At 51.6% G+C, this 17,126-nt stretch overlaps 1 protein-coding gene across 8 annotated transcripts in view; it reads right to left on the reverse strand.

The window, feature by feature from the left end:
• The window catches only part of ANK1 (ankyrin 1), a 69,413-nt gene that overhangs the window by 19,831 nt on the left and 32,456 nt on the right, over positions 1 to 17,126 (reverse strand). For all 8 annotated transcript variants that reach the window (XM_058042548.1, XM_058042544.1, XM_058042545.1 and 5 more), the window contains exons 3-22: positions 14,055 to 14,153; positions 12,648 to 12,746; positions 11,761 to 11,859; positions 11,081 to 11,266; positions 10,867 to 10,965; positions 10,520 to 10,618; positions 10,152 to 10,250; positions 9,003 to 9,200; positions 8,435 to 8,533; positions 8,013 to 8,111; positions 7,713 to 7,811; positions 6,484 to 6,681; positions 6,222 to 6,320; positions 6,040 to 6,138; positions 2,894 to 3,091; positions 2,119 to 2,217; positions 1,687 to 1,785; positions 1,054 to 1,152; positions 875 to 967; positions 68 to 140 (exon numbers count right to left, since the gene is read on the reverse strand). In XM_058042548.1, the coding sequence (XP_057898531.1) occupies positions 68 to 140; positions 875 to 967; positions 1,054 to 1,152; positions 1,687 to 1,785; positions 2,119 to 2,217; positions 2,894 to 3,091; positions 6,040 to 6,138; positions 6,222 to 6,320; positions 6,484 to 6,681; positions 7,713 to 7,811; positions 8,013 to 8,111; positions 8,435 to 8,533; positions 9,003 to 9,200; positions 10,152 to 10,250; positions 10,520 to 10,618; positions 10,867 to 10,965; positions 11,081 to 11,266; positions 11,761 to 11,859; positions 12,648 to 12,746; positions 14,055 to 14,153 (2,332 nt within the window). The remainder of the gene's footprint in view (positions 1 to 67; positions 141 to 874; positions 968 to 1,053; positions 1,153 to 1,686; positions 1,786 to 2,118; positions 2,218 to 2,893; positions 3,092 to 6,039; positions 6,139 to 6,221; positions 6,321 to 6,483; positions 6,682 to 7,712; positions 7,812 to 8,012; positions 8,112 to 8,434; positions 8,534 to 9,002; positions 9,201 to 10,151; positions 10,251 to 10,519; positions 10,619 to 10,866; positions 10,966 to 11,080; positions 11,267 to 11,760; positions 11,860 to 12,647; positions 12,747 to 14,054; positions 14,154 to 17,126) is intronic.

Consider the following 17,126-nt stretch of genomic DNA (forward strand, 5'->3'; position numbering starts at 1 on the left):
CCCCTTGGCACTGACCCAGCAGCGTGGCACACCTCTGGGATGGTGGGACCCAACTCCCACCCCTCACCTTCATCCTCTGACACGTCCAGAATCTCGTCTACAGTCTCTGGGAAGCTCATGCGGTGTTTGTCACCAACAGACTGTGGGAGCAGAGAGAGCAGGGTCAGAGGAAGCCTACAAAACTCTCCTTTATCCCCTTAAAAAGGAAATAAACCCAGAAGTTTCTCTCCTCAACTGGGTGAAAAGACACCTCATAGGAACTGGGGGATGTCACCTCAAACTTAAGGATAGCTAATTGGACAGGAGCCAAAAAGTCTTGTATAGGAATGTGCTCCCTGTTGACAGAATGACAAAACAATCCTTTGTTCCTTTAAAAAGGAAATAAGCCCTCTCCTCAATTAGGTGAAAAGATATCTCACAGAACCTTCACCTCAAACTTAAGGATAGCTAATTGCACAGAAACCAAAAAGTCCTGCCCGAGCAATTTACTAGAAAAAGAAGAGAACAAAGAAACAAATTGCTTTTGTGAGGTGTTTTACAAGGACCTCTTGCACCTGGCTTGGCTTTTCTCTGTAAAAAGTTTTGTTATTTTGCCTTTCATTAAAACCTTTTTGTTTCCAACACTGCCACAGAAGCCATCCTGCTGATTTTACGCCTTCTGAGGTAGCTGAGCTGTCTTGGGTGCGAAACAGACCTCCAACAGATCTCTTATGAGACCTGGCTGGAGGAGAACCCTATTTTGCTGCACAGCTACATGCAGCTGACTCCTCACTCTCGGGCTGGGCACCTCATGGGACTGGGGCACCCATCCGGGGCAGACCTTTCCCACTGCCAGCCCTCCTCCTGCCCAGCATCCCGGCCCGCAGGGGCTCACCGGGATGTCGGTCTCCTCTGTGACAATCTTGAGCACGTCGGTGACGGAGATGTAGCCGAGGCGCTTTGCGATGGCCAGCGGAGTGGTGCCGTTCTGTGCAGGGAGCAGAGAGGGTCAGCGGCTCAGGGAGCTGCCTGAGCTCACCAGAGCGCAGAGGGGCAGCGACGCACGGCGCTCACCGTGCTGATCTCGTTGGGAGATGCTCCGTGCTTCAGCAGCAGCGTCACCACGTCCGTGTGGCCCTGCTGGGCTGCCTGGTGCAGGGGGGTGTAGCCCAGCTGCAGGGGAGGACAGAGCACGGCTGCAATCAGTTCTGGAAGGTGCTGGCCCAGAAATGCCCCCCAGGCCTCACACCTGGAGCGCTGCGACAGCTCCACCTCCCCATCAACCCATGTGCTGTTGCCATGATATTTTCTGAAAAATCCCTTTGCCAGGATTTTTCTCCTGAGAAGCCTCAGAGGAAGTGAAAAGCAATAATTATCTGCTGCTGTGGGATGCAACGGGTGCATCTTTGATTGGTCCATGTTGGTTGTTTCTAATTAACGGCCAATCACAGTCAGCTGGCTTGGACCCTCTGAGAGTCACAAACTTTTGTTATCATTCCTTTCTATTCCTTTCAAGCCTTCTGATGAAATCCTTTCTTCTACTCTTTTAGTATATTTCCAATATATAATTTTATTTTAATATAATATATATATAATAAAATAACAAATCAGCCTTCTGAAACATGGAGTCAACATTCTCATCTCTTCCCTCATCCTGAGAACACCACCACATCTGCCCATGGCAGAAGGGCCCTTGGACTTCTGTACCTTGGTCTTGGCATTGACATCTGCTTGGTGCTGCAGCAGAAACTTCACCAGCTTGATGTTCCCATAATGGCTGGCCACGTGCAGAGGGGTGTAGCCCATCTGAAAGACAAGATCAGCTCTCTGTGTGCCCTCCCCGTTGCTCTCTGCCCTTCTGGCTTGGATATGCTCATCCCACAGGCAAGCCTCCGTGCATGGAGGATGAGGCACACACCTGGGGGCTCCCCAAAAGCCCAAGACTAAATCACAGAGCTTCAGATGCTCCACCATGGAGGTGAGCTATGGGTGCAGGCAAGAATCACCCCTCCAGAGTGATGAGGGGAAGAGGAGGAAAAGTCCCCAGGATACAGGTAAAATGGTAAGGATGCCTGCTAGAAGGAGTCTCTTGCAGAAACACAAAGAAAAGAATAAAAAGAGGTCAATGCACTACTTTACCCTGGTCGTTGCATCCACTGTGACTCCGTGCTTCACCAGAACATCAGCAACCTGCACATGCCCCTCTTGGGCCACAAGGTGGAGAGGAGTCAGGCCACTCTGCAAAGAGAGAGGGTCTCAGCACGGCGGCAGCTCCAGGCTCTCTGGGGTCTGCAGCCTGGCAAACTGACTGACACAGGGCACCGCTGCCCAAAGGAGGGGCTGGACCACCCTCCAGACTGCTGTTCTCTGCTATTCCAGAGGCTGGACCGCCCTCCAGACTGCTGTTCTCTGCTGTTCTCTGCTATTCTCTGCTATTCTCTGCTATTCTCTGCTGTTTCGTTCTGTTCTCTGCTGGCTGGTTTGCCCCCAGCCTGGCAGGATGCTCTGGTACAACTTACTGTCGCAGGGCATCTTTTTTATGAAAATCCTTTCCTTAGGATTTTTTCCTGCTGAGAAGCTGAGAGGTTTCAGCAACAAAATGTAAACAATGGTTATCTGCTGCTGTGGAATGCAACAGGTGCATCTGGGATTGGTCTCATGGGGTTGTTTCTAATTAATGGCCAGTCACAGCCCAGTTAGCTCGGACTCTCTGTCTGAGACACAAATCTTTGTTATTCATTCCTTTCTATTCTTAGCTTAGCCAGCCTTCTGAGATGAAAGTTTTCCTTCTATTCTTTAGTATAATTGTAACACATATATCATAAAATAATAAATCAAGCCTTCTGAAAAACGGAGCCAGACCTCCATCTCTTCCCTCATCCTGAAAACGCCTGCGAGCACCGCCACAACTCACCTTGTTGCCCAGGTTGCCGTTGGCTTGTTTGGAGAAGAGCAGGGCCACCATGTCGGCGTGGCCCTCCTGGGCAGCCAGGTGCAGGGGGGTGACTCCCTGCATGGACTCGGCGTTGGCAGAGGCGCCGTACTGCAGCAGGCTGCTGGCCACCTCCATCTGGTTCTGCTTGGCAGCGATGTGCAGCGGGGTGTACCCGTTCTGCAGGGGGAGAGAGGCTCGTGGCAGTGCCCAGCCATGCCGGGCAGAGCCCAAGGGACGGGAGGTGCCACCCTGCCCTTCCTGGCTGCCTCCAGAGCTCAGGGATGTCCCCCCAACACCATCTCTGTGACAGCAACCAGCCCTGCCACTGACGCCAAATCCCGCTCCCTCTTCAAACCAAATCAGCACAAAGGGGTTTCAAAGACCACCTGCTTCAGGTTTGACTATTAGGGGCTCTCCTAGAGTTTTCCACACATGAATTTCTGCAGCAGTGTGATGTCACCCTGATTTTTTTAATATTTTCTAAGCCTTCTGTTGTTTACTGATTCTTGTAACAAACTTTCTCACACGCTTTCTGTACATAACTTATTGTTTTGCATTCTTTTATGGAGGAGGAGAGTTTTGATAAACTGTTGGTTTGTCCAGTGTCATTGGAGAGGTGGCACTGTCACCCTCCAATCCGCTGTCACTTTTGGAAATCTATAAATGTTGGAATCAGAATATAAAATTCAATTTTCTTCACCTTGACAGCAGCAGTGTGTGCAGTTGTGTTGTTTGGTGCCCTATAATGTCGCAGACATCTTTTATGGAAAATCCTTTCCTTAGGATTTTTCCTCCTGAGAAGCTGGGAGGCCTCAGGAGCAAAATGTAAACATTGATTATCTGCTGCTGTGGAATGCAACAGGTGCATCTGTGATTGGTCTCATGTGGTTGTTTCTAATTAATGGCCAATCACAGTCAGCTGGCAGAGAGTCTGAGACAGAAGCTTTATTATCATTCTTTGCTATTCTACTCTTAGCTAGCTTTCTCATGAAATCCTTTCTTCTATTCTTTTAGTATAGTTTTAATGTAATATATATCATAAAATAATAAATCAAGCCTTCTGAAACAGAGCCTGATCTTCGTCTCTTCCCCAGTCCATTACAGTGCGAACATCTTCACCCTATAACGACAGCGTGCACCCTCCTGGGGCTGACACAGGGATGAGCCTGGCTGAGATGTGGAGCTGAAATCCCAGCACACAGCATCAGCATTCAGGCAGAGCCTGCAGGGCCTCGGGCCGTGCCCGTGCTGCAGAGCAGAGCAGAGCAGAGCAGAGCAGCTGGCAGCACCCGCTGACGCAGGCACACCGCGGGGCTGGCACCGGCACTGGCACCTGCCCCGTGCCAGGGAAATTAACCCACAAACACCAGAGCTTTGTGTCCAAAAAGGAGACAGAGGAGTCCTCTGACTTTATTCCAATCAAGGCAGAGGCCATGGGGGCATCCCCTGGGGTTTATCCAATTTTTGGAGGACGCAGCCTCCCTTTTAATCCCAATTTTCAGCCACATTTCCCTTCTCTCTTTCCCCATTTCTGAGGTACTTGAGAGGTTCAGACCTCCCAGAACACCTGATATCAAAGACTTCCCTCTAATGCATAACCCTCCCTTTTAATTCTTATGGAATTTAGGAGGTTTTCCCCATTTTGGAGGTAATTGAGAAGTTCAGACTTCCCCGAACACCTGATCCCAAAGATTTCCCTCTAATGCATAACCCCCCTCTATTTTTTAATTCTTACTGAATTTAGGGGTTTTTCTTCCCTGTTCTTTCTTCCATCTTTCAACGCCTAATTTCATTTACCAGCAACCCTAAAGTTTATTTGCAAAAGCAAATCTCTTTTTCCATTCACCAATCAGTGGAATCCTTCCCCTTGCTTCTTTCATCACCCAGTGCTGGTTTTATCTCCCAGCAGACCCACAGCTTGTTTGCAAAGACAAATCCCCCATTCCTCTCACCAGCCTGTCTGCACAGGGGAGAGGGAAGTGCCAGATGGGGAGGGCTGGCACCAGCAGCCACTTGGCTGTTTTGAGGATGCAGCTTTTGCAAACAGCTCGGGAGGCAAGGCGCCTGCTGGTGGGCCCTGTGGGGAGATGCTGCTCGCCACGCTCAGGCTCAGAGCTCTCACAAGCCTGTGGGTTTTCTGACTCACTGCTTCATAGCTGCATGCAAACATTTGCCTGTGCTTTCCCAAGCTGCCAGACTGCAGCGCTGCTCTGCAGGACTTGCCATGGAAACACGTTCCCCACGCAGCAGCCAGCATGCTGCCGGCAGGACCATGCCTGACGCAGCCTAGCTGCTGGAGCAGGACCACTGCCTGGCACCCTGCCTGCCCGCTCCACCTGCTCTGAGGACATCAGTGTGCCTCATGGAGAGAGCCTGGTGCTGATCAGTCCCTCGTGCATTCCCTGAGTGCCAGGGTTGCGGGGCAATGCTGGCCCCAGGCTGGCACTGGACACACACCATATCCTACATCCCACATCCCCACACCTCCATATCCCCACATCTCCATCTCCCCATCCCCACATCCCCCATCCCCACATCCCCCAATCCCCACATCCCCACATCCTACATCTTCACATCCCCACATCCTACATCCCCACATCCCCACTGTCGCAGTCATCTTTTATGGAAAATAATTTCCTTAGGATTTTTCCTCCTGAGAAGCTGGGGGGCCTCAGGAACAAAATGTAAACAATGGTTATCTGCTGCTGTGGAATGCAACAGGTGCATCTGGGATTGGTCTCATGTGGCTGTTTCTAATTAATGGCCAATCACAGTCAGCTGGCTCAGACAGAGAGTCTGAGCCACAAACCTTTGTTATCATTCTTTGCTATTCTATTCTATTCTATTCTATTCTATTCTATTCTATTCTATTCTATTCTATTCTATTCTATTCTATTCTATTCTATTCTATTCTATTCTATTCTATTCTATCCTTAGCCAGCCTTCTGATGAAATCCTTTCTTCTATTCTTTTAGTATAGTTTTAATGTAATAAATATAATGCAATAATAAATCAAGCCTTCTGAAACATGGAGTCAGATCCTCATCTCTTCCCTCAACCTGGGACCCCTGTGAACACGGTCACACCCCACATCCCCACATCCCCACATCTCAGTCCAGACTTACCCAGGCTGAGTTGTGTGGGGAGCTGCCCTTGGGAAGCAGCAGCCTGACAATCTCCAGGTTGTTGTGGTGCACAGCCACGTGCAGTGGAGTCAGGCCATTCTGTAGTGGATGAGACAGGACAGGCAGGTGACACAGAGCCTCTCCCCACACGAGACCACCCCTCCCACAGGAGCAACTCTCACCTTCCCTGCCGCATTGGGCTGAGCGTCGTGCGCCAGCAGCAACTCTGCCACATCCACCTTTCCATACTTGGCTGCAACGTGGAGAGGGGTAAATCCTTTCTGAGGAGAAAGGCAGCCCATCACAGGGTGGCAGAGATGAAGGAGAGTGCTGGCACCTGCTGCAACACAGGAGGAGGCTGCCCCTCCTGCCACAGGGACATTGTGCCACCAGCCTTGCCCCAGCTGGGCCATGCCTCCCGCAGCATTGGGCTCAGCAGCCTACCTTGGTCATGCAGGTCTGTGAGGCTCCCTTCTCCAGCAGGGCCTGGGCTGTGTCCATGTGCCCCTCTCTGGCAGTGATGTGCAGGGGCGTGTGCCCTGCCGTGGTGGCCAGGTTGGGGTTGGCGTTGTTCTCCAGGAGGAGTTTGACCATGCCAGTGTGGCCGATGCGTGCAGCACAGTGCAGAGGAGTCTGGTCGTCCTGTGAGGGGGGCAAAGGAGCTGTCTGGTGTGAGAGCTTAAATGAGAGATGTGGGACTCTAGGAAGCTCTTCACAATGCAGTTTATTCTGTCTGAGAGGTTACAGCAGTCCGAGGCCGTGGGTGACAGAGCTGTGCCCACAGCTGTCAGCTCCAGCTGCAGGCAGGCTTGGAAACCCACATCTCTCATTCAGGCTCCTACTAATGGTGCCCCACGTTGGGCGCCACTGTGAGAGCCAAAATGAGAGCTGTGTGACTCCAGGGGCTCTCCAAAATGCAGTTTATTGTATCTAAGAGGTCACAGCAGTCTGGGATCATGGGTGACAGAGCTGTGCCCACAGCTGTCAGCTCCAGCTGCAGGCAGGCCTGGAGACCCTTTGGTTTTGGTTACAATGCATTATAAACTTTTCTTTTGGTTACAATGCATTATTTACTTTTCTTTGCTTAGCATCTTCATACAGTACAACCAATCTATACCTTAACTATTATCTATAGCCTATCATAACTACTGTAATTACCATATTCATGTTACTGTTCTCCAATCACTAAAAGTCGGTACATTACAGTTTAAGCTAGAAGTTGGTTTTTGGTTTTCTTGCAGTGTAAAATTCTGAGATTTTTTTTCTACTTGCAGCTTTGCTGACTTGTTTGCCTGTGCCTTCTGCTTGGTAAAAACATCTTCTTGTTGGGGTGGGTTTATCTTTTGCACTAAGCTATAAAAATTTCGAACTAACACACCCTTTGCCTCCTCGGTTAGCCAGCAAGACTGGCTCAGCAATTCTTTTCTTCTATATCAAAACTTGCTTCCATCTCTATTCCTTCATCAGACTCTACATTTAAAAATCTTTCTGCTAAGCACACATATCTGTGAGATTTTCTTGCCAAACTTTCATCCTTCCCAACAGTCTGGGCAGACCAGTCCCTTCTTGTGATGCCAAAGGGATCCCAGCCCTGCTCTGGGCACAGCAAAGGAACCCAGCACCAGCTGTTCCCAGAGGTGATTATCACACAGCTGATTATCCTCTGCACCTACCTTGGCCTTGGCATTGGCTTTGGCTTTGTTCTGCAGCAGGTACTTTGCCACATCTGTGTGCCCAGCTCTGGCTGCCATGTGCAGAGGAGTCTCTACTTTCTGCACCAAAGACAGGACAAAGTGGTGAGGCCAAAGGAGGGGAAATGCCTTCCTGCAGTCATTCTGAACAAAGGAGAGCAGTGCCAGCACAAAGCAGAAGGCACCAGGGACTGCTCAGGTGAGCAGAGGGTGCAGGAGCTGGATATCCTGCTGAACCCCAGTAAGCTGAGCTCCCAAAACCCCAGCCAGGGTGGGACTCACCACGTTGGACACATTGGGAGAGGCTCCACGCTGCAGCAGAGTCTTGACGATGGGCAGGTGTCCCATGAAGGCAGCCACATGCAGGGGGGTCAGGCCGGACTGTGAAGAGAAAGGGGCCAGAAAACAAGATGGGACTTATGGCCTTGGCAATGTCTCTCACTGTCCCCTCCTCCTTCTCCCCAGGACAGGTAAGATCTGAGTCCCCATCTGCCCAAGGAGCCTGGCAGGTGAGTGAGGAGGAAACACAGGGAGTTGCTGTCTCCCCTGCATCTCCTTGCCCTTCAGGATGAGGCTGCCAGACTAAATCTGAGCTGCAAAGAGCACCAAGAAAGGTGCTGGGGATGTGGCAGAAGCAGCAGGGACATCACATCCTGCCACACGTGCAGAACCAAGAGAGCTGAGGATGGGCTCAGCCCACCCACCTCTGTGACAGCATCAATGGAGGCCCCCGTCTTCAGCAGCAGCTCCATCACTCGGATGTGGTTTTTCTTGCAGGCAATATGGAGGGGCGTGAAGCCATTCTGCAGACAGACAGACGGACGGTCATTTGCATGAACTCTGTCTCTCCCCTGGCCCAGCCTGCCCCACTGTTGCAGACATCTTTTATGAAAAATCCTTTTTTTTAAAGATTTTTCCTCTTGAGAAGCCTCAAGAACAAAACGTAAACATTGGTTATCTGCTGCTGTGGAATGCAATACGTCGATCTATGATTGGTCTCATGTTAGTTGTTTCTAATTAATGGCCAATCACAGCCCAGCTAGCTTGGACAGAGAGTCTGAGGCACATCATTCCTTATTATTCTATTCTTAGCTAGCCTTCTGAAGAAACCCTTTCTTCTATTCTTTTAGTACAGTTTTAGCGCAATATATCTCATAAAACAATGCATCAAGCCTTCTAAAACATAAAAGTCAAATCCTCTAAAACATAAAGTCTTGTCCCTCAACCTGAGACCCCTGTGAACATCACCGCAGCCCACCCTCTGCTCCTCACCAGGGCTCGGGAGTTGGGCTTGGCCCCCTTCTCCAGCAGCAGCTTGGCCACGCGGTGGTGCCCGCAGTGAGCGGCCACGTGCAGGGGCGTCAGGTGGTCCAGGGTGATGTCGTCGATGTCGGCGCTGTACTGCAGCAGCAGGCGCACGCAGTCCAGGTGGTCGCCCTGCGCCGCCATGTGGATGGGCGACAGGCCATTCTGCAACCATGGAGAGCCATGGAGAGCCATGGAGAACCATGGAGAGCCATGGAGAGCCACGGAGAGCCATGGAGAGCCATGGAGAACCATGGAGAGCCATGGAGGACCATGGAGAACCATGGAGAGCCATGGAGAGCCATGGAGAACCACAGACAACCATGGAGAGCCATGGAGAGCCATGGAGGACCATGGAGAGCCACGGAGAGCCACGGAGAGCCACGGAGAACCATGGAGAGCCACGGAGAACCATGGAGAGCCATGGAGAACCATGGAGAGCCACGGAGGACCGTGGAGAACCATGGAGAACCGTGGAGAACCATGGAGAGCCATGGAGGACCATGGCGAACCATGGGGAATCACGGAGAGCCATGGAGAACCACGGACAACCACGGAGAGCCATGGAGAACCATGGAGAGCCATGGAGAACCACGGAGAACCATGGAGAACCATGGAGAGCCATGGAGAACCATGGAGAACCATGGAGAGCCATGGAGAACCACGGACAACCATGGAGAGCCATGGAGAACCATGGAGAACCACAGAGAACCATGGAGAACCACGGAGAACCATGAAACAGAGCCTCAAGGCTGGGCCACCAGGGGTCCAGGCATCCCACCCTGCCCCTGCCTTGCTGGGCCATGAGGGGTCCAGGCATCCCACCCTGCAGTCCAGGTGGTCACCCTGGGCTGCCATGTGGATGGGCGACAACTCTGCAACCATTCTCCATTCTGCAACCATGGAGAACCATGGAGAACCATGGAGAACCACGGAGCAGAGCCTCAAGGCAAAGGACTCCAGCTAGGGCCAAATAGGGCAGGAAGCTCCTAACCCCTCATCAGGGCAAATAAAGTCCCAAGCCAGCCATGGGTGCCATCCAGCAACTGTGCACAGCTTGTTACCCCACTGTGCTGCCCTGGGACCTGGCACCAATCACACCAAGCCACTGGGTACCTTGGTTTTGGCTTGAATGGGAGCCCCGTGGTCCAGGAGGATCTCTGCAATCCTCACGTGTCCATTGCGTGCTGCACAGTGGAGAGGGGTCAGCTCGTCCTGGGGAGAGAGGAGGGTTCAGGGGCTCAGTATGGCGTGGAAGGGCAGGGTTCCCTCAGCTAGAGGGCTAACGGGGACTTTGTCTGAAAAATAAGGCAAAACCTCAGCTCCCAGGGCACGCCTTTGTAGCCATGCAGCCTTCTCCAAAAACCTGGTGCATGCCCTTAGTGTCCCAGAGAGGTCTGCCAGTGCCAGCAGGGTGTTTGGAGGGTGAGCACTGGGCACAGGGAGCCCAGGGAGGGAGGTGGCAGTGCTCAGAGCGCTCTCACCTTGGTCCTGGTCTCTATCTGGGCCCCACGGTCCAGCAGCAGCCGCACCATGATGATGTTGCCCCGGCGGGATGCGATGTGCAGGGGAGTGATCCCATTCTGTCAGGAGGAATGAACAGTCTCTCAGGAAGGAGCATTCCCTCCTCCTTCAATGAGGCAACAAACAAAGGAGAGAGGGCAGGGAGAGCTGCATCTCTGCCCAGGAACAACGCTGGGGAACAGCTTGTTTAACAGGGCGGTGCAGCTCTGGCGTGCCCTGGCAGATGCTGCATGGATGAAGAGGCACAGCATCCTCCTCTGGTGCCGGAGCAGCACAAACCCCAGTGTCCCTCTCCCTCTGCCCTCACCTGGGGTGTGAAGTTGACGCTGGCCCCACGGTTCAGCAGCAGCTGCGCCACGCTGAGATTCTCATAGTGGGCTGCAATGTGCAAAGGGGTGAATCCAGTCTAGGGAGAGAAGGAGGGATCAGCCAGCCAGGCACACACTCCCTGCCGAAACCGGGGATAAATACAGCACGCCGAGCTGCTGCTCTGCCAGAGAGAGCAGAGGGAAAGCCCCCACCTTGGAGAGGACGTCAGCGTTGGGGTCGTTCTGCAGCAGCACGGCCGCCGTGCGCGTGTCGTCGTTGCGCGCTGCGATGTGCAGGGCAGGCAGGCGCACCTTGCCCTTCGTCCCGTAGTTGATGAGGTGGGCAACCACGTTCTCATGCCCTTGCTGGAGAGCCACAGCCAGCGGGGTGAAGCCATCCTGCCAAGGAGAAGGGAGAGAATCCAGGAGCCGTGGCAGGACCCAGCCCTGGGGCTACATCATCAGCCAGGGACTGCATCCCTCAGTCGGGGCCACGGGCTCCTCCCCAAGGATCTTACTGTCACAGATAGCTCCTATGGAAAATCCTTTCCTTAGGATTTGTCCTCCTGAGAAGCTGGGAGGCCTCAGGAACAAAATGTAAACAATGGTTATCTGCTGCTGTGGGATGCAACAGGTGCATCAGGGATTGGTCTCATGTGGTTGTTTCTAATTAATGGCCAATCACAGCCCAGTCCGAGCCACAAACCTTTGTTATCATTCCTTTCTATTCTATTCTTAGCCAGCCTTCTGATGAAACCTTGTCTTCTGTTCTTTTAGTATAGTTTTAATGTAATATATATTATAAAATAATAAATCAAGCCTTCTGAAACATGGAGTCAGATCCTCGTCTCTTCCCCAGTCTGAAAACCCCTGTGAACACCATCACATCTCACCTCTGTGGCTACGTTCTGGTTGGCTCCATTTTCCAGCAAGAACTTCACAACTTCCAGGTGGTTCTCCTGTGCTGCCATGTACAGAGGTGTGAAGCCTTTCTGCAAACACAGGGCCATGGACATCAACACAACTCTTCCTTGTGTTTCCTGAGTTCTTTAAAGATTTATACCCCATCAACACCCACTCTCACAGGTCAGGGGCAGGAAGCATCCATTGTGGGGGTGAAAAAGAAGAAAAAACTGGCAATAAGGGAACAATCACAGAGAGATGGAGCCCAAGGCTCCATATATCAGAAACAAACAGTGCTTCAAAAAAAATCAACTTAGAGGAGACACTGCTGGTATTATCTCTAGCTTCAGGGGAAATTCTCCCATCAGGCAAAACCTGAAGAGCTTTCAGCCCTACCAGGCCCAGGGAAGAGAAAGCAAAGGAAGCAGTGTGTGTGTAACTGCAGGGGCTGTTGGAGATCTCAAAGCTTTGCCAGGAAGACATCAGCCACAAGCCCTCTTAGGATAAATTCAGCGTGTTTGTATGTGTTCACAGGGATTCCCTCAACAGAGACCACACTGGTATCCCTCCCATGTGCCTCAAGATCCCTCCACACCATTTGCACACTTGTCTCTTTTCAGGAGCCTGGCAGAGCAGCCCTGAACAAGACTGGAGGTGAAATTGCTGGAGTTGATGGAAAGTCCTTGCTGCTGAGCAAGACTGGAGGGAAAATTGCTGGAATTGACGGAAAGTCCTTGCTGTTGAGCAAGACTGGAGGGAAATTGCTGGAATTGAGGGAAAGGGCTGCTGAAACAGCCCTGCTGGGCACAGTTCCCACCACGAGGACACCACCATCACACACGTTTGTGCCTCCCTGTCCCAGACCAGCTCACCCTACCTGGGATTGTGCATTGACGTTGGCCCCATAGTTCACCAGCTCCCGCACCACGTCCTGCTGTCCAGCCAAGGCAGCGATGTGCAGGGCTGTGTTTCCCTTCTGAAAAACACCACAGAGCAGCCCTCAGGGGCTGAAGCGACCCAGGATGCCAGGGAAAGGTGGGCCTGACACGCTGAAAACCTTTAGAAGGCCGTGCAGCTCTCACTGCGCGTGCCATCCCTGCTGCAAGCCAACCAGCCACCCTCCCCGTTCTGCTGGCCAGGGAGGAGCAGAGTGATTTCATCTCTCCCATGAAGTTGCTGGCAGCAGGAGCTGTGTGCACTGTCAGGTGCCGTGAGACGAGCAGAGGGGGGAGGACGGGGGAGCTGAGCTGGCAGTGCTGCAGTGTGCACCCTTGGCAGCCAAGGCATCCCAGCAGATAGCATGGGGATGATGGAAATGCACACACGGGCTCTCCTGGCTCGTGCCTTTGGGTGGTGGGGCACGATGCCAGCTCCTGCTCTGCGTCCTGAGCCCTGTGAGAGCACCAGGGAGGTGGCAACTGAGCCTCCCCCTGTTCTCACAGCCCTTCAGCCTGTGCTGGAGGCTGCTCCGCTGCCAGCCCTGCTTGTCATCAGGAGAAAAACCACACCTGCTGTGGTGATGCTTGAGAGAACAATATGTTATTTACAGAGCACCAGAGCTCCCCAGGCTTGTGACAATGGGATTGAGGCCATCTCAGGGCTGGAACGTGTGGGGCAGAGCCTGGAGGAGATGCTGGTAAGGCAGGAATAGCCCATGCTGTGGTTTATGCTCCTCCTCTCTGAAGCCCACAGGGGAGAGGCTCCTCTCACCCACCAAGAGATGCCAAACCTGTGCCAAAAGCAGAGCCTGGTCCTAGGGCCCAGCCCAGCAGCTCTGCACTGGCACAGCCACCCTGGGGGCTTGTCACAGACATCTTTTATGGAAAATCCTTTCCTTTGGGTTTTTCCTCCTGAGAAGATGGGAGGCCTCAGGAACAAAATATAAACAATGGTTATCTCCTGCTGTGGGATGCAACAGGTGCATCTGTGATTGGTCTCATGTGGTTGCTTCTAATTAATGGCCAATCACAGTCAGCTGGCTCGGGCTCTCTGAGCCACAAACCTTTGTTACCATTCTTTCTTTTTCTATTGTTAGCCAGCCTACTGATGAAATCTTTTCTTCTATTCTTTTAGTGCAGTTTTAATGTAATATACATCATAAAATAATAAATCAGCCTTCCGATTGAGTCAAATCCTCATCTCTTCCCTCAGCCAAGAATCCCTGTGAGCACCGTCACAGGGGCTGACAGCAAACACCATGATCACTGCTCAGCTCCTGGTGTTCCTGGCAGCACAGGCAGCGTGCAGAGCTGTCACCAGCATGGCCAGGCTTCCCTGTCCTTACCTTGGTCGTGGTCTCCAGGACGATCTCCTTGTGCAGCAGCTCCACCACCATTTTGACGTGGCCCTCCTTGGAGGCCAGGTGCAGGGCGTTCAGCCCATTCTGCAGGGAGCAAAGGTGGGGAAGGGGAATCAGCCATCATCATCGTCTGGGGATGGAGCCCTCTGAGGAACACCCTGCTCTGAGCTCCTGTGCTGGGGAAAGGCCAGGATGGTGGGGTCAGGAGGGATTTCCCTGTCCTTGAGCCCTGCGCTGACGTCCAGCACCAGCCATGGTGCCACCAACTGTCACCCTGTTTTTTTTAAGATTTTTCTAAGCCTTCTGATGCTGACATTCTTGTAGTGAACGTTCTCACACACCTTCTGTAAATAACTCATTGTTTTGCATTCTTTTATGGAGGAGGAGAAATTTGATTGACTGTTGGTTTGTGCAGTGTCACTGGAGAGGTGGCACTGTCACCCTCCAATCCACTGTCACTCTTGGAAGCCTATAAATTTTGGAGTCAGAAATTAAACTTCCCTTTTTTCTTCTGTAAATAACTCATTGTTTTGCATTCTTTTCATGGAGGGGGAGAAATTTGATGGGCTGTTGTTTTGACCAGTGTCATTGGAGAGGTGGCACTGTCACTCTCCGACCCACTGTCACTTTTGGAAATCTATAAATGTTAGAGTCAGAAAACAAACTTCCCTTTTTCTTCACCTTGAGAACAGCAGTGTGTGCTTGTGTTTTTTCGTGTCCTATAGCCACAATCAACATGCTGCCAGGAAAACCTCACATAACTGAGCACTGTGTTGCTGAGTAATGCTGGAGGCTTCTCCACGAGCAAACCATGCAGCCCACGTTGGCAATTTCCTATGGATGGATGGGTGGAATCACAGCTCAGTGTCTGTGTGCTCGAGGCACAGGAGCTGCTTCAGCCCTCCCTTGCTCATGGCACACCCCTTGTGTCTTTTCTCAAGTGACTTTCCATGGGGTTCCCCTCCTCACAGTCAGGTTTTTAACATTTAGACAGATGTGCAGTGACAAGCCCTGCTTCGGACAATGATTTCATCAAGCAGCAGCCAAACTTAATTATTTAATTCTCAGTGGTTTGTGAGCCTCCAGGCCAGAAGCTGGCCTCTCCCTGGCTTGCAGAGTGCCCACCAGCACCTTGTTCTGCAGCCCGTGCTGGGCTTTGTTCCCCCAGATTTCAGTGCAGCAAACAGTGTAGAGAAGGTGTTGGCTGTGTCATTGGTTCCAGGAAGCTCCCAAAGAGCTCAAGTGATTTCTCAGGAACATCTCTGCCCCAGTTTAGCCTGTTTTTATCCTACACATGGAGCCTGAAGAGCAGAGCACTGGCCAATGCCCCTTTAGCATCCCCAGGCTGTCAGAAGGAGGGGTGCCAGCTCAGACAGCACCCTGAGGGATGATGATGATGATGATTGATGATGATTGATGATGATGATGATGATGATGATGATGATGATGATGATGATGATGATGACGATGATGATGATGATGATGATGATGTCTACTAAGACAGCTTCTACTCCGTTATTTCTGCCACTTCTCACACGTGAACAAAAGGGCTGGGATATTTGCTGGAGAAGAGGTTAAATACCTGCGGGCATTTTCACTTTTTCTCCTTGTCCCTCACTTCTCCCAGATAGATGTGCCAGGTTTACTCACCCCTACACAGTGTTGGAGCATGGCAGAGGGATTCCTGCCCAAATACTCCACCTTCCAATCATGAGTTTCAACTCCTGACTGGAGGGTCACTTCACAGAAATGCTTCATCCCCACCTAAATATTGGCAGGGGAGCAGGAAAATGCCTAGGCAGGCTCAGTTCCAGCCCTCAGCACTCCAGATAAACTCAGAACTGCTTCTGGAGTGCTGTCAGACTGCAGAAAGGTTTTCCACTCTTTCTCACCCAAAGAACCAGTTGCCCAGGATCGTAGCTGAAGAGTCACAGATTCTTCTGCTCAACTCTGATTACAGCACCATGAGCAAAAACCTAAAAACTCACAGGCTTCCTTCACACCAACACCACAGATCTATCAAGCCCAAAGGAAAAAAGGTTTGCTTCCAAGGGGAGATGAGGTGGGAATGCTGTAAAACCCTCAGAACACTGAAAGGCAGTGCTCCCCATCCGTGTCTGGCTACTCTGAGTCCATCTTTGGCCAAATCCCATTTCTTTGATGAGGACACACCTACACAGCCCCAAACAGATAATCACTGATTATAATAACACCTCACAAGTCCTATAAGTGATAAGTGGCCACAGACATGCAATTTTTTTCTCAGTTACACTCACATAACCAACAAATGGAGAGCAAGACCACAGATGCTCCGCTGCTCCCCTCAGCCCATAAAACCTTTTATGCAAAATATTCACAAATAACCTTTTGAATGCTATAAATCTGTGAAAAATCATTAAGCTATAACAAGTATCTGTGCAGCAATCACACAGTACTGTTTCCATTGCTGGCCCATTGGTATTTCTGCTCCAGGAGCAATCCAGGCTGTTTTGCACGTTTGCTTTGTCCTGACAGCTCATCCGACCCCAAACTGCCACAGGATGTGCACAGTTTGAAGGGTGCTGTATTTTCCTCACTGAATGCTGCAAATAATTCCCAGAAATCCCAGCCAGTAGCTACCAATGTGCCAAATGCAGCCCTGAAGAATTAAAACAGAGACTTCACACTTTGGCTGTCCCAGCCGAGCTGCCCATCAGGCCACCTCAACAAAGACCATGTCCTGGGCACCCAGGTGCCACCATGATGCTGGTGAGGGTCCTGGCACTCATCCTCAGCCCTGCAGCTCCTCGTGGATGAGATGGGAGCATGCTGGAATTGGGAACATGGAAGGTGAGTGATGGAGGCACTGGTGCAGCCATGGAGGAGGTGAAGTCGGCGGGATGAAGGTCAGATGGCATGTCAAGGTCTCAGAACTTGAGCCAGAATACAGGACTTGTGGGATAGGTCTGACCACATATATCCCTCTTTATTCTATACAGGACATGTGAGGTTGGACCTTTCCCACAGGTCTGATATTCCTCAGGAGGAAACCCCAAAGTGCCGTCTAACCTGAGGGAG

This window comes from Melospiza georgiana, chromosome 31 (assembly GCF_028018845.1).
Source record: "Melospiza georgiana isolate bMelGeo1 chromosome 31, bMelGeo1.pri, whole genome shotgun sequence".
Taxonomy (NCBI): Eukaryota; Metazoa; Chordata; class Aves; order Passeriformes; family Passerellidae; genus Melospiza; species Melospiza georgiana.